Consider the following 13,434-nt stretch of genomic DNA (forward strand, 5'->3'; position numbering starts at 1 on the left):
CTCTTCATCCCGGTCTCCGTCTCTGTTCCCACGTGGGCAATAATCTCCATGAGGATCCCTATCCCCACATGATGCATCACGGAATATAGGCCCTGTTCGCTTGGAGGAATTTGGAGAAATCTAAATGAATCTGGAGGAATTTGTGAGAGCATAAACAGTGAATTCCAACTGGTTTTTGCACCAGCCGAACGGCACCATAGCCATACGTGACAACTTTTGGCATAACCGCATAAGTACGTAATTGGTGAACTATAATGCACACATATAATCCATTGTTAATACTCTAGCACAGGTATACATAAATATACACACTACGTAACAAATACACAAATACATCAAAATTATAGTGATATCTACGTGTGTGTGTAGGGAAAACAAGCCGGGAATGTGAGACCATCTACTCCTATATTCCTCCAAAAGACCAAAACGATTGCAAGACTGCAAGTGCATGGAATTTGTTGCAACCCCATAAGCCTTTGCCAGCTCAAAATGCAGTGATTGTCGGGTTTGAATCCAGTCGAAAATTATAAGTAGAACGGAGATATAGTGCTACGGCTCTTTGAGAAAAGGACGGCTTCGGCTGAGATTCTACAGGTAACTTCTTCAATCTTCACCACCATATCAGTTATTGAGTTATTATCCATGCAAGTGACAATCTGCACCTTCTCAAGTTAAAGATTCAAGCAAACAGAACTTGACGTAGAGAAAATTCGGTAAGCCTTGTTAAGAGAAAACCCTTGAGGCAATCACTGAAATATATAAGAGATGTGCATTCGCATCCTTGGATTTAAAACCATGCATTCCATGACAGTTACATTTTCCAGTAGTTTCAATAATACTCTTCAGTTCTTCACCGAGGGAAGAACATCCCGTTCCTGTGCCTCAAACGTGACCCAAAAAAAAAAAAAAAAAAAACTAGGAGCAGTCTGAAAGCGTTCTGAGTGAGAAATGTTGCAGCTTACCAAGCAGACAAACAAACTCATGATACTTGGCAGTTCAATATTCAGATTTAGCAGGCTAAATAGTACAAATATCACCATATCACAAACCAGGAATAGCCCAAGGGCAACAAATTCTTACACAAGTTTCTAGCTCAAGCATAATAAGTCTGAGAAATGAGCAAATACAGTTTGCTGTCTCAAACTGAAAATATAACCGTTACAACTGAATCAGCACACTGCGCCCCAAATTGGTTGGGAGCTTTTCAGTTCAGGGGGACTGACTTCCCCTTGGTGAACCACGGCGCTCGTCATCGCCGTTGTTGCCCTTGGGACTTGGGCTACGGTCATCCCTAGGGCTCGGGCTGCGCCCATTGACCACAGGGCTACGGTAGCCATCAGATGGGCTCCGACTCCTCTTGCTGTTCTCCCTGGCCCCAGGGCTGTCTTCACGGTCTGAGCCGTTGCGTGCACCATTATCCTTTGGTGGTGGGTTCACATCATCCCTTGGGCTGGGGCTCCTTGGGCTCCTGCTGCCATCAGGTGTGCGGCTGCGCTCCTTTTCCTTTGCAGGTGAGACAGAACGCCTAGGGCTTGCGCTCCTGCTGTAGCTAACACTCCTTGATCTCCTCTCGTCACGGTCACGGCGTCCACTCCTCGGAGATCCAGATGGGGACCTGGATCGGCTGATTGTAATAGAAGGATTGTTAACACAAGCTGGTTTACTAACAGAAATGAAAGATAAAAAAAGAATAAAAAACAACTAACACAATCAAAAAAGCCTATAGAGAAATAACACACAAGGGGTTTCCTTTCCTGAGCATACCTATAGCTCCGGCTTCTGCTGTAGCTCCGGCTGCGGCCCCGTCCACGGCGTGGGGATGGAGACCGTGAATAGCTTCTCTCACGCCTAAACATATTTATCAAGCAAATGCTTAGTAAAAGCATTCAATGTTAAGCTAAAATGTGATTAAGTGCCATATGGCAGCGGAATGTAGCTGAATAGGCTTATATCAATGAACACCTGAGACTCCTTGGACTGTTCTGGCAATTTCTTTCTATATGGCCCCTTTCGCCACAGCGGTAGCATTTGTTCTTCCAGTCACCAGCCTTGCAGTCTCTTGCCCAGTGACCATCAATTCCACAGTTAAAACAACGACCTGTTCCTGGTGGAGGTCCTCTTCCCATATGTTCCCGTGAACCACCAGAACCACGAGGAACCTGCAAACACGAGTTATTTTGGAAAATCATAAGTTCAATATCGATATGCTCGTTTCAGCGGACGCTTGATAAATAGAGAGATTTTGATAGGACACCAACTTACCCCTTTAGCAAATTCAACAATAATGCGGCTTCCATCAACTTCCCTGCCATCTAGGTTGTACTGCGCATCATCAGCATCTTGGGGGTCGCTGAATTCCTGTTTTGCAATTAACCGGACAAAATAAAGAATACAAAACGTAAAATAAATGTGTGTTCTCAATTTCCATAATATGAGTTCACTAACATTAAAATGCTAACAGTTGCAGAATTGAACTGAGGGTAGTAAAGAACACATACAATGAATGCATAGTCGCGCTTCAACTCCACTTCACGTATTCTGCGCAAATGGTTTCCACAAACAGTAAGCTGACATGAGTCAAGTACTCAAATGCATCATCAACTTGCAACTTCATCTACAACAGTCAATAAGATTACACCAAGGGCGCCCTTCACCAAAGTCCTCCACAAATTTCGGAACAATGGCCACCAATTCCACCAAGGGCACCCTTCCACCACAGACCTCCATGGTTGTGTAAAAAACCGACAACCTTCAACAAGATCATTCAAGTCAAACAGGCCCGGAGGTCAAACATCTATGTTGTGCTTAGTGATGTAACAGAGCATACACCAAGAAAGAAAAAAGACTTGTACGACCCCATCCACAAAAACCTCAGAATGACTTGAAGCATCACGAAACCCAACACCTTCATAAACCGCATATAATGAACACAATAGGAAGGACCCTAGCTTTGCTAGTGTATTTTAGCTGGATTGATGTGTAGCTGTGTACCGCAAAATTAAACCGCGCAGAGTTAGCATCAACTGCTCATGATATGTACTAGGACAGAACTGGTGTCTGACCCTCATAACAAAAAGTAACACACTCCAAACTTCAGAATAACTCTCTGTGGTTCTTACCTTCCATATTTGCTGAAAAGATATTCTAGGTCGCGGGAACGGGTGCGGGGGGCCAATCTTCCAACATACAAGCGTGTATTCCCATGGCGATCGTCATAGCGAGGCATATCTCCTGAACAAATAAGAGTATTCCATCAGTATTGTATAATGAAAAAAAGTATAAAATCTAGCTTAAGTAGACACAATATGATTTGAACCCTATAGTTAAGAGACAGTAAATAGAGTAAGAACATATATCTGAACCCTCTAAATAATTCGACAAGCCAACTAGAAAATTGAACCCAGGCTCAATCTACACAACTAAAAAGTTGGAACATCACAGCAATTGCAGCATCTAACATCGCAAGCTGTAATAAGAAGCTCAAGCCCCCTCGCACCATATATCAGATACAAAGTTAGCTAAGACACTAAGTAGAAATCAGGAGCAACCAAAGGGGTGGGGTGGGGGCATGAATTATACGCCTATTACTCAAGCTGCAAAGACCCCTAATCGCTGAGGTAGTAAATAAATCTGAGATCCGAGCAAGATCGCCCCCCAGCAAAACCCTAAGCAACACGCCGGGCAGGTAAATCACGAGCTCAGCAGCCCAAGAAGTTGGAATATGCCGCCCGGAAATTACCAAAAGACAGCCAGGACGGAGAGTATTATATTATTTACAAATTCCTCGAACAACGCGGGGCGCTCAGGAAAGCAAATCGATACTTACTCTCCAGCGCGCAGCAAATCGAACGTCAAACAAAAGGCAATATAAATCCGCCGCAAACAAGACGCGACGATTGAAAAAAAAAAGATTCCAGGGCTCGCAGCAGAGCGGAGATCCAGCGGAACACGATGAGCAAGCCGCCGGGTCCTTACCAACATCAAACGGGAAGACCGCGAGGGAAACTAGTACTAACTCTTGAGGAGAAAGAGGGCGGGGCGGCGGAGGCGCACGGTGTACCTGGATCTGGATCGAGGTGGGCGCTTCCGGCGGCGGCGGCGCGGAGGGGAAGAAGGATTTGGGGGGAGAGGGTGTGCGAGGAGCGGGGTGGGGAACAGATATGGTTGGTCTGGTCTGACTCCAACTCGCTACTCGCCTCGTGGCTGGTGCTGACTAGGCCAGGCCCAGGCCTTCCTTTCCGGCCCGTGGGCCGAAACGTGGAGCAGGCCCATCATCCGTTCCAGCTCGCCCCGGCCCTGCACGACAAGAGGAGGATTTCCACGTTTCCACCTCCACCGCCGAGGCTCTAGTAGAATTCAGATCCCTCCCACCACATCCGTTCCCTCCTCCCCCCTCCTCTCCTCTCGTGCGCCGCCGGCTCTGCCCAGATCCAGGTACCCCCATCCTCCCGCCGCCCCCTCCTCTCTCGTCTCCCGCCGCCGAGCGTGCGCCGTACAGCTCGCTCTCCACGGCTGGTCCCGTCTTCCTCCACGTTCCGCGGGGCCGCGAATCGGGAGTTCGGCGGGACGTTCGTTCGATTCTGGCTTGCTGCGCTGCGTGGTGGCGGTCACGTGCCCGTCGGTGTTTGTATTCCTGAAGCGATTCTAGGGTCAAGATGAACCCCCATGCGCCCCGCGTGCGGTTTGACTCGGGGATTTGTGAGCCTTTGGCCCCGCGCGATCTACAGACGCTAGGGTTTTCGAGGGTCGCTTAGGGTTTTGTTGGGGGATTAGGCTGTTCTCGGTCGGGTCCGGTGGAGGGTATCTAGTGCGATTTTTAGTTTCTGTCCCCTCGAATTGAACTGTTGTGGAATTAGAGACAGCAACAGCCAACAGGTCCAGCCTTGGAATGAAAACCACAAGGCTTTAGACCTTATATTATTTTGGTGATGAAGGGCTAGTACAGTTGAGCCCAAATCTATGGGGATTAATTCTATCCTAGGGAGATACGCTGTATGGTTGCTCTCATAAGTGATGAGCACCAATCAACCATGACCATGGAGGCCCTCCAAGTCGCAATTTCTGCTGCCCTCTTTGTTGATACTCTCTTGCTCATGGTTTTTGTTGCAGGACTAGACTGAGGTCGGGGAATTCTAGTCTAAATTTTTAGTTTCTGTTACCTTGAATTGCATAGTGTTGCAACTGTATTGCAGCTGGCAACTAGTGACAACTGCTTCTCCGTGTTGCAATTGCAGCTGCCAGCTTTGTCGATTTTCTCTTGTGATGTGAGGTCGCTATGGATATATGCACTGTCATCAGAGACTGTCCAAGGCAACAGTGAAAATCTTCTGGTCTAGCACCTACCATTCATATAGGGCTCTGATAGATTGCTTGTACTCCCACCACTTGCTATCGCTCAACCGTATTGTTAATTCAATTCGGTGTAGTTGTGTTCTGTCACTTTATTCATTAAGTTCTTGATGAAATAACTGATAAGTGTTTTTGCTTGTGGGCAGGAGATATGCCTCGCTATGATGACCGCTATGGAGGCACGCGCTTGTATGTTGGCAGATTGGCCCCCCGTACTCGTTCCCGTGATTTAGAATATCTGTTCGGCAGATATGGAAGGTAAGAACAGCACTATGCGCACTCAGAGGTTGCCAAGAGTATCCAGAAGTAGAAGGATGTTGCAATGCTTTACTTTTGTCAAAAAAAGTGATAATTTGTTATAATGGTAAACACAAGTTTTGTGCAATGAACCTTTAGCTTATCATGGGAAGTCTGAGTCAGGATATTTCGGTGAAACATTTGGGCTGTCATTATGTTTGGTCTGTAGAATGAATTAGTGAGGATGTTCTCCTTCTCTTTTAATAGGTAGTTGATACCAGGTGTCAGGTAAAGTGATAAGCTACTTGTTAAATTCGATATCAGTGGGTAAACAGTGATTGGTCTGGACTGGTTGATGTGCAAACCATCTGATAAATAGGAGAGCCTAGTAAGCTAGGGGCCCTTATTACCCTTCTCATAGGCATTTTTAGCAAGTGCTGGGTTCAGTGATATTATTGAGTCTCTTCAAGTTACTTGCGGTTGAGTCTCTCTCCAAACCATTGTCTCTGGTAGTTTCTGTTACTTACATAATGTAGAAGTTTGCCCCCTCAGAAATTGTGTGTTTGACTTGAATGATCTTGTTGAAGGTTTTTCGGTTTTTACCGGGAGGTCTTTGGTGGAAGGGTGCCCTTGGTGGACTTGGTGACCATTTGGTGAAGGGTGCCCTTGGTGTAAATGTTATTGACTGTTTTAGTGGAAGTTCCAAGTTGGTGATGCATTTGAGTACTTGACTCATGACGGCTTACTGTTTGTGGCACCCCTTTGCGCAGAATACGAGAAGTGGAGTTGAAGCGCGACTATGCATTCATTGTACGTTAATTTTACCTCCCTCAATTTAATTCAGTAGCTATTTACATTTTCTGTGTTAGCATGCTATTTATTTTGTGGGAAATATATTTTTATATACATGATTTTGTCTGTTTTGCTCTGCTCCAAATTACCATACAGGAGTTCAGTGATCATCGTGATGCTGATGAGGCTCGATACCAACTAGATGGCAAGGATGTTGATGGGAGTCGCATTGTTGTTGAGTTTGCCAAAGGGGTAAGTTGCCTCTTCAATTACATGATTTCTGAATGAACTGATTATAATTCTTATCTTCATTTTTTTATCACTCAAATTACCATGCGTATTTTGATTGGATTTGCTTACAATCTTGTGTGTAACTTGTGCTTGCAGATACCACGTGGTCCAGGTGGCTCACGTGAATATATGGGAAGAGGCCCTCCACCAGGTACAGGCCGTTGTTTCAACTGTGGAATTGATGGTCACTGGGCAAAAGACTGTAAGGCTGGTGATTGGAAAAACAAATGCTACCGTTGTGGAGAAAGAGGGCATATAGAAAGAAATTGCCAGAACAGTCCTAGGAGTGTCAGGTGCTTATACTGATAATATTCTTGTCCTCCAGCCCAATGCTATCTAACATAAATTGTTGAACTGTAGCCTATCTGTTAACGGTATTACCTGAAAATGATCTTTATGAATATGTATATTTCAGGCGTGAAAGAAGTTACTCACGGTCCCCAACTCCACGCCGTGGAAGGGGTCGCAGTCCAAGCTATAGCAGAAGCAGGAGCCGGAGCTATAGGTATCATGTTTTTTCCTTGAGCAGTTGAGCTGTTTGTTTGTATTGGTTATTTTTTTTATTGTTTCTCTGGTATCAGGTTTTTGTTATATCACTTGTTTTAATATTCCCTTTTTATTATCCTCAGCCAATCGAGATCCCTGTCTGGATCTCCTAGGGGAGGTCGCCGTGACCGTGACGATAGGAGATCAAGGAGTCTCAGCAGGAGCCCCATGCGATCTGCCTCACCGCCTCCAAAGGAAAAGGAGCGCAGCCCCACACCTGATGGAAGCAGGAGCCCGAGGAGTCGCAGCCCCCAGGATCAGGTGATGAGCCCACCACCAAAGGATAATGGCGAAGGCAATGGTTCAGACCGTGGCGACAGCCCCAGAGGGAGGGAAAACAGCAGGAGCAGGAGCCGCAGCCCATCCGGTGGTAACCGCAGCCCTGCAGCTAATGGGCGGAGCCCGAGTCCTAGAGGTGACCGTAGCCCAAGCCCCAAGGGCAATGGTAACAACGACGATGATGATGCTGCCCGCGGTGGTTCCCCAGCAGGAAGCAAGTCACCTTGAACGTTGCCCCTCCCCGTCTGTGGTGCTTCGTGATGCAATGGGCAGATTCTATCGTCAGCTATTTTTACTACCATATATCAAAAGACATGATAGCCGCATCTTTTTCCTGTCTGAAACGTGGACTTATTTTGCTTGTTTTGAGCTAGCACTCTTAATTCTTCTCTTATGGATATGATATGGTGCCTTCGGGCTGGCTTGCATCTGAATAAGTGAATGTTCGCATGTTGTGTGCCATGCTGATACTGCCTGATGAGTGCTGCAATGCTAGTGTCAGTCTTGTTGAGTCCTGAACAAAAACAACTGAACAGAGTTGTTTTGTTACAGTTAGGCCATTTCTTCTTTTTCTCCCTGCTAGTTGGTGAGTGAGTGGTGATTCCGGATGAAAACGGATCGGATACGGACGGATATTACTGATATTATATTTGTTTTCATATTTCTGTCCGGATTTGGATTCCAATACGGATAGTGTCAACTATGTCGGATAGGATACGATTGGATATCGATATCATAAATATGCGATTTGAGTATTCGGATACGGATACGGTATCAGATGTTGGATATCCGGACTCGGATACGGACATATCTCAACCCCTCTAAACGGATTCGGTTTCGAATACGGTCGGAAAATATCCGTACCGTTTTCATCCCTAGTGGTGATACAGGTGCACGGCAGAGTTGTTGCGCGACTTGTGCTTGCCGCTTGGCCAAGTCTTGCTCGTCCTCGCCGGTCACCGCTCCCGTCTCCTGCTCCGAATTTTTTATTTTTCAGTTTTTTTTTAAAAAAAAATATTCACAAATAGACCTCAAATGGTTTGATTTTCGTTTATGGACCCTGACCTCGGCGCCATGGACAATGACTTTGAGGTCTTGGCGAGGCGCCAGACATGGTGGTGACCTGGCGCCTACGTGGACAAGGCCTCGGCGCCGTAGATCTTGGCGCCAAGCTATTATTTTATAAATCTTAGCGTTTAAAATGAAACAAGTATAATTGTTTCGAAAAATATGCAACTAACACTATTACGGTTCAGTTGGTTAGAACGCACGTGACTTAACTTAAACGTCTGGGTTCAAACTCTAGCGCTGAATTTTTTTTTTTGCTATATTTTTATAAGCAATGAAACAAGAAAAATTATTTCGAGAAACATGCTATATCTGAGTTGTAGTAACAATCTTTCGTTTCGATTTTTTTTTTCCATTAGCTGGTGATTCCTCGTGTTGGCGCCCAAACGCAAGCTGACGAAGCTACAGCAAGAGATGGCGCAATCGATCAGACACCATGGCGACGCGATAATTCGCCGGGTTCCAAGAGACGACGAAGACCACCTTGGCCAAGCTAAGCATGCTGGAGACACGGCGTTCTTCCGCAGACAAGTCATTCGAAACTTTGCTGCAGAAGACGACGGAGACGACCTCCCATGTCGTGCGACGTCGAGCGCGGAAACGCCCCATGGGCACGACCATCCGCACAGCAACCGGGATGTCGGCGCCGGGATCCTCGGATCCTCGCCGCCACACCTTCTTTGCTCGCGAACAAGAACAAGTCATTCGAGACTTTGCTGCAGAAGACGACGGAGACGATCTCCCATGTCGTGCGACGTCGAGCGCGGAAACGCCCCATGGGCACGACCATCCGCACAGCAAGCGGGATGTCGGCGCCGGGGTCCTCGGATCCTCGCCGCCACACCTTCTTTGCTCGCGCACAAGTGTCATTCGAGACTTTGCTGCAGAAGACGACGCAGACGACCTCCCATGTCGTGCGACGTCGAGCGCGGAAACGCCCCATGGGCACGACCATCCGCACAGCAACCGGAATGTCGGCGCCGGGATCCTCAGATCCTCGCCGGCACACCTTCTTTGCTCGCGAACAAGAAAAATTATACCTTCTTTGCCTGTGAACAAGAAAAATTATTGGCACCGGGATCCTCGGATCCTCGCCGCCACACCTTCTTTGCTCGCGAACAAGAAAAATATACTTTCTTTGCTCGCGAACAAGAAAAATTATTTTGAGAAAAAGAAAAATTATTGGCGCCGGGATGGTCAGATCCTCGCCGCCACACCTTCTTTGCTCGTGAACAAGAAAAATTATACTTTCTTTGCTCGCGAACAAGAAAATTATTTTGAGAAAAAAAGATTTAGCGCTGAGGTTCGAACCCAGGCCTTTGAGCTAAGTCACACGCTTCCTAAGCAGCTGAACCGCAATGGTGTTATTAAGTATTCCTTGGAATAATTATACTTGTTTCATTTCAAACGCCAAGATCTATAGAGTAACAGCTCGGCGCCAAGATCTACGGCGCCCCGGCCTTGTCCACGTTGACGTCAGGTCACCGCCACGTCCGACGCCTCGCCGAGACCTCGGCACCAAAAGCCATGGCGCCGAGGTTAAGTCTTGTAAATATTTTTTTTAAAGGCTGGAAAATAAAAAATTCGGTCTCCTACTCCGACTCGCCCTGCCGCCCACCCCGCGCGTGCTCCCGCTCCACTCCTGGCCTTCCTATAAGTAAACGCTCCCACGCCACGCTCTCCAATCCAAGCTCAACCACCTGCCCGCCTTTGCCCGCGCAACGCAGCGCCGCAGCCGACCGGGACCCGACCGAGGTCTCCGCAGCGACACGCCACCACCAGAGCGCGCCAAGCTCGTGCAAGTGTGCAACCAACCGCCTGACGCTCGCGCATGGCGGCCACCTCCGGCCACGCCGTGGTGGTCGACATCGACGAGCCAGCCTCCTGCGGCAGCAACAGCGACGCGGCAGGCATGCGGCAGCTCCAGCCGGTGCTCCCGCCGGTGCCGTACGTGCTCCGCTTCACCGACCTCTCCTACAGCGTCAAGAAGCGCGGCGGCGGGCTGGTGGGCTGCCTCCCGTCGCGCCGGCCCAGCAACCGTCTGGCGTCCTTGGACGCGCCGGCATCATCCGACACCACCACCAACGGCAACACGAAGACTCTCCTCGACGGCATCTCCGGGGAGGCACGGGAGGGGGAGCTGTTCGCGGTCATGGGCGCGAGCGGGTCCGGCAAGTCCACCCTCGTCGACGCCCTCGCGGGGCGGATCGCGCGGGACAGCCTCCACGGCGGCGGGGCCACGCTGAACGGTGAGCCACTCCACGGGCGGCGCCTGCGCGCCATCTCTGCGTACGTGATGCAGGACGACCTGCTGTACCCGATGCTCACCGTCCGCGAGACGCTGCTGTTCGCCGCCGAGTTCCGCCTTCCCCGGGCGCTGTCGGCCGACCGCAAGCGCGCGCGCGTCGACGCGCTCGTCGACCAGCTCGGCCTCGCCCGCGCCGCTGACACCATCATCGGCGACGAGGGGCACCGCGGGGTGTCGGGAGGGGAGCGCCGCCGCGTGTCGATTGGGACGGATATCATCCATGACCCCATCGTCCTGTTCCTCGACGAGCCCACGTCTGGGTTGGACTCGGCTAGCGCGTTCATGGTGGTGCAGGTGCTCCGGCGCATCGCGCAGAGTGGGAGTGTCGTCATCATGACCATCCACCAGCCCAGCGCGCGTATCCTTGGTATACTTGACAGGCTCCTCCTGCTCTCGCGTGGACGCACCGTGTATGCCGGCACGCCGGCGGGGCTGAAGCCGTTCTTCGCGGAGTTTGGTGCGCCGATCCCGGACAACGAGAACCCCGCCGAGTTCGCGCTCGATACCATCCGTGAGTACGAGCGCAGCCCCGACGGCGCCGCCCCAATCGCCGACTTCAACGTCAAGTGGCAGCACCAGCACGGCAGCAGCGCGTCGTCCGCTGCCGTGGACAAGGACAACAAGCTGATGCCGCTGGAGCTGGCCATCGCCGAGAGCGTGTCCCGGGGGAAGCTGGTGGCCGGGAGCGGCGGGCCGGGCGGCGGGAGCGCGGTGATGGTGCCGACGTTCGCCAACCCTCCGTGGACGGAGGTGTGGGTGCTCATCAAGCGCTCCTTCACCAACACGGGGCGGATGCCGGAGCTCTTCGTGATGCGGCTCGGCACCATCATGGTGACGGGATTCATCCTGGCCACCATCTTCTGGCGGCTCGACGACACCCCCAAGGGCGTGCAGGAGCGGCTGGGCTTCTTCGCCATGGGCATGTCCACCATGTTCTACGTGTGCGCCGACGCGCTCCCCGTGTTCGTGCAGGAGCGGCACATCTACCTCCGCGAGACCGCGCACAACGCCTACCGCCGCATCTCCTACGTGCTGGCCAACGCCGTCGTCGCGTTCCCGCCGCTGGTGTTCCTGTCGCTGGCGTTCGCGGTCACCACGTTCTGGGCGGTGGGGCTGGCCGGCGGCGCCTCGTCGTTCCTCTTCTTCGTGCTCATCGTCCTGGCTTCCTTCTGGGCGGGCAGCGGCTTCGTCACCTTCCTCTCCGCGGTGGTGCCGCACGTCATGCTCGGGTACACAGTGGTCGTCGCCATCCTCGCCTACTTCCTCCTCTTCTCCGGCTTCTTTATCAACCGCGACAGGATCCCGGACTACTGGATCTGGTTCCACTACCTGTCGCTGGTCAAGTACCCGTACCAGGCGGTGCTGCAGAACGAGTTCAGCGACGCCTCCCGCTGCTTCTCGCGCGGCGTCGAGATGTTCGACGGCACGCCGATCGGGAACATGACGGAGGCCGTCAAGCTCAAGGTGCTGGAGGCCATCAGCAAGACACTGGGGACCAACATGACGGCCACCACCTGCGTCACCACCGGCGCCGACGTGCTGGCGTCGCAGGCCGTCACGGATATTGGGAAATGGAAGTGCCTGCTGGTGACCGTGGCGTGGGGCTTCTTCTTCAGGGCGCTCTTCTATGTGGTCTTGCTCGTTGGCAGCAAGAACAAGAGGAAGTAGTAATAAATTAGTAGGTTGATGAAACTTATATAAGTTCTGTGATACTGTGATCTAGTGACGATGAAGCAGATGTATAGCTCGAGAAGTAAACGTATTGTTTTTGTTTTTTTAAGAAATATATACACACTGTTTGTCAAATTTTTTTTTCCAAACATGTGCTTGCCTAATGAATCAATATGTGGCTTGGTGCACAAAATTCTTAAAAGTTTGACAACAGGAACTACCAAATTATGTGTTATGCATGACTGCGTCGATGAATCTGTATATATGTTTGGGTGTCCGGCCGCGTGTTTTAACATGCATGTATGCATACATGTCTGTTTCAACATTCCCCAAATATGATTGGCGTAGCAGCAAGGAGCGTGGCATGTTCTTTAAAGAAAAGCAGCAGCAAACGGTGGTAGCACTCATATAAATAGCATGAAGACCTCTCACGGTTGCTGCCTGTTGCAAAAGGAATAGCATCTCAGTAGGCATGCCTTAGTGTTACCAACCCTATATATATAAAGATACATATACATGCTGCTAGGAGATGAAGCGGCTAGCTGTTTGATATTGCAAATATGTTCTCCCATGTGTTTTCTCTTTCTACACCTTTCAGAAGATTTTGGTGCCTAATTAAGTTATTGTTTTGGGATATTGGAGTACACCAAATTTGATGATGAAAAGGAGGCCACGAGTTGGAGTAGACAAATTTTATGAGTTGTAGCAGTGAAGTTTTCACCAGTTGTAGCAGAGAAATTTTCTTTATTTGTGTCTTGCTCACCTTTATGTGCTCCTAGTTCATCTCATTTAATTCCCCGTTGCTGCTAGAGAACAAAGATGAAATGAAACAGAGAAATTTACGCAAGAAGACACCCGGCCGTGCACAAGAGCAAGAAAGGAGGTAGGTTGTC

At 49.8% G+C, this 13,434-nt stretch overlaps 3 protein-coding genes across 5 annotated transcripts; 2 read left to right on the forward strand and 1 right to left on the reverse strand.

Moving 5' to 3' along the window:
* Positions 1 to 988: 988 nt before the first annotated feature.
* LOC136512767 (serine/arginine-rich splicing factor RS2Z33-like) lies at positions 989 to 4,173 on the reverse strand. The gene is made up of 7 exons (XM_066506765.1): positions 4,061 to 4,173; positions 3,120 to 3,231; positions 2,499 to 2,538; positions 2,263 to 2,358; positions 1,963 to 2,159; positions 1,765 to 1,848; positions 989 to 1,624 (listed from the first exon to the last, which is right to left on the reverse strand). Exons 2-7 carry the CDS (start codon positions 3,224 to 3,226, stop codon positions 1,210 to 1,212), a joined length of 939 nt encoding a protein of 312 aa, XP_066362862.1. The 5' UTR covers positions 3,227 to 3,231; positions 4,061 to 4,173; the 3' UTR covers positions 989 to 1,209.
* A 152-nt stretch (positions 4,174 to 4,325) lies between these two features.
* Positions 4,326 to 7,956, forward strand: LOC136512910 (serine/arginine-rich splicing factor RS2Z32-like). Of its 3 annotated transcripts, none has more exons than XM_066506922.1 (8): positions 4,364 to 4,434; positions 5,235 to 5,310; positions 5,496 to 5,607; positions 6,357 to 6,396; positions 6,535 to 6,630; positions 6,766 to 6,962; positions 7,085 to 7,174; positions 7,299 to 7,956. In XM_066506922.1, exons 3-8 carry the CDS (start codon positions 5,501 to 5,503, stop codon positions 7,720 to 7,722), a joined length of 954 nt encoding a protein of 317 aa, XP_066363019.1. In that variant the 5' UTR covers positions 4,364 to 4,434; positions 5,235 to 5,310; positions 5,496 to 5,500; the 3' UTR covers positions 7,723 to 7,956. The 3 variants fall into 3 exon arrangements, with proteins under 3 accessions (XP_066363017.1, XP_066363019.1, XP_066363018.1); XM_066506921.1 differs by having other exon boundaries at positions 4,368 to 4,434; positions 5,235 to 5,330; XM_066506920.1 differs by lacking the exon at positions 5,235 to 5,310 and having other exon boundaries at positions 4,326 to 4,434.
* A 2,275-nt stretch (positions 7,957 to 10,231) lies between these two features.
* On the forward strand, positions 10,232 to 12,721 carry LOC136512523 (ABC transporter G family member 16-like). The gene has a single exon (XM_066506486.1). The coding sequence runs from the start codon at positions 10,394 to 10,396 to the stop codon at positions 12,536 to 12,538; it is 2,145 nt and encodes a 714-aa protein (XP_066362583.1). The 5' UTR covers positions 10,232 to 10,393; the 3' UTR covers positions 12,539 to 12,721.
* Positions 12,722 to 13,434: the final 713 nt, after the last annotated feature.

This window comes from Miscanthus floridulus, chromosome 16 (assembly GCF_019320115.1).
Source record: "Miscanthus floridulus cultivar M001 chromosome 16, ASM1932011v1, whole genome shotgun sequence".
NCBI classification, from domain to species: Eukaryota; Viridiplantae; Streptophyta; class Magnoliopsida; order Poales; family Poaceae; genus Miscanthus; species Miscanthus floridulus.

Bases quoted from the DNA above. Each gene is read 5' to 3' on its own strand.
- LOC136512910 (XM_066506920.1), top strand. From the start codon at position 5,501: ATGCCTCGCTATGATGACCGCTATGGAGGCACGCGCTTGTATGTTGGC. The intron at 5,608-6,356 runs GTAAGAACAGCA...CCCTTTGCGCAG, and splicing joins CTGTTCGGCAGATATGGAAG to AATACGAGAAGTGGAGTTGA. The intron at 6,631-6,765 runs GTAAGTTGCCTC...TTGTGCTTGCAG, and splicing joins TTGTTGAGTTTGCCAAAGGG to ATACCACGTGGTCCAGGTGG.
- LOC136512523 (XM_066506486.1), top strand. From the start codon at position 10,394: ATGGCGGCCACCTCCGGCCACGCCGTGGTGGTCGACATCGACGAGCCA.
- LOC136512767 (XM_066506765.1), bottom strand. From the start codon at position 3,226: ATGCCTCGCTATGACGATCGCCATGGGAATACACGCTTGTATGTTGGA. The intron at 2,160-2,262 runs GTAAGTTGGTGT...TCGTGTTTGCAG, and splicing joins TTGTTGAATTTGCTAAAGGG to GTTCCTCGTGGTTCTGGTGG. The intron at 1,625-1,764 runs GTATGCTCAGGA...TATTACAATCAG, and splicing joins AGCAGAAGCCGGAGCTATAG to CCGATCCAGGTCCCCATCTG.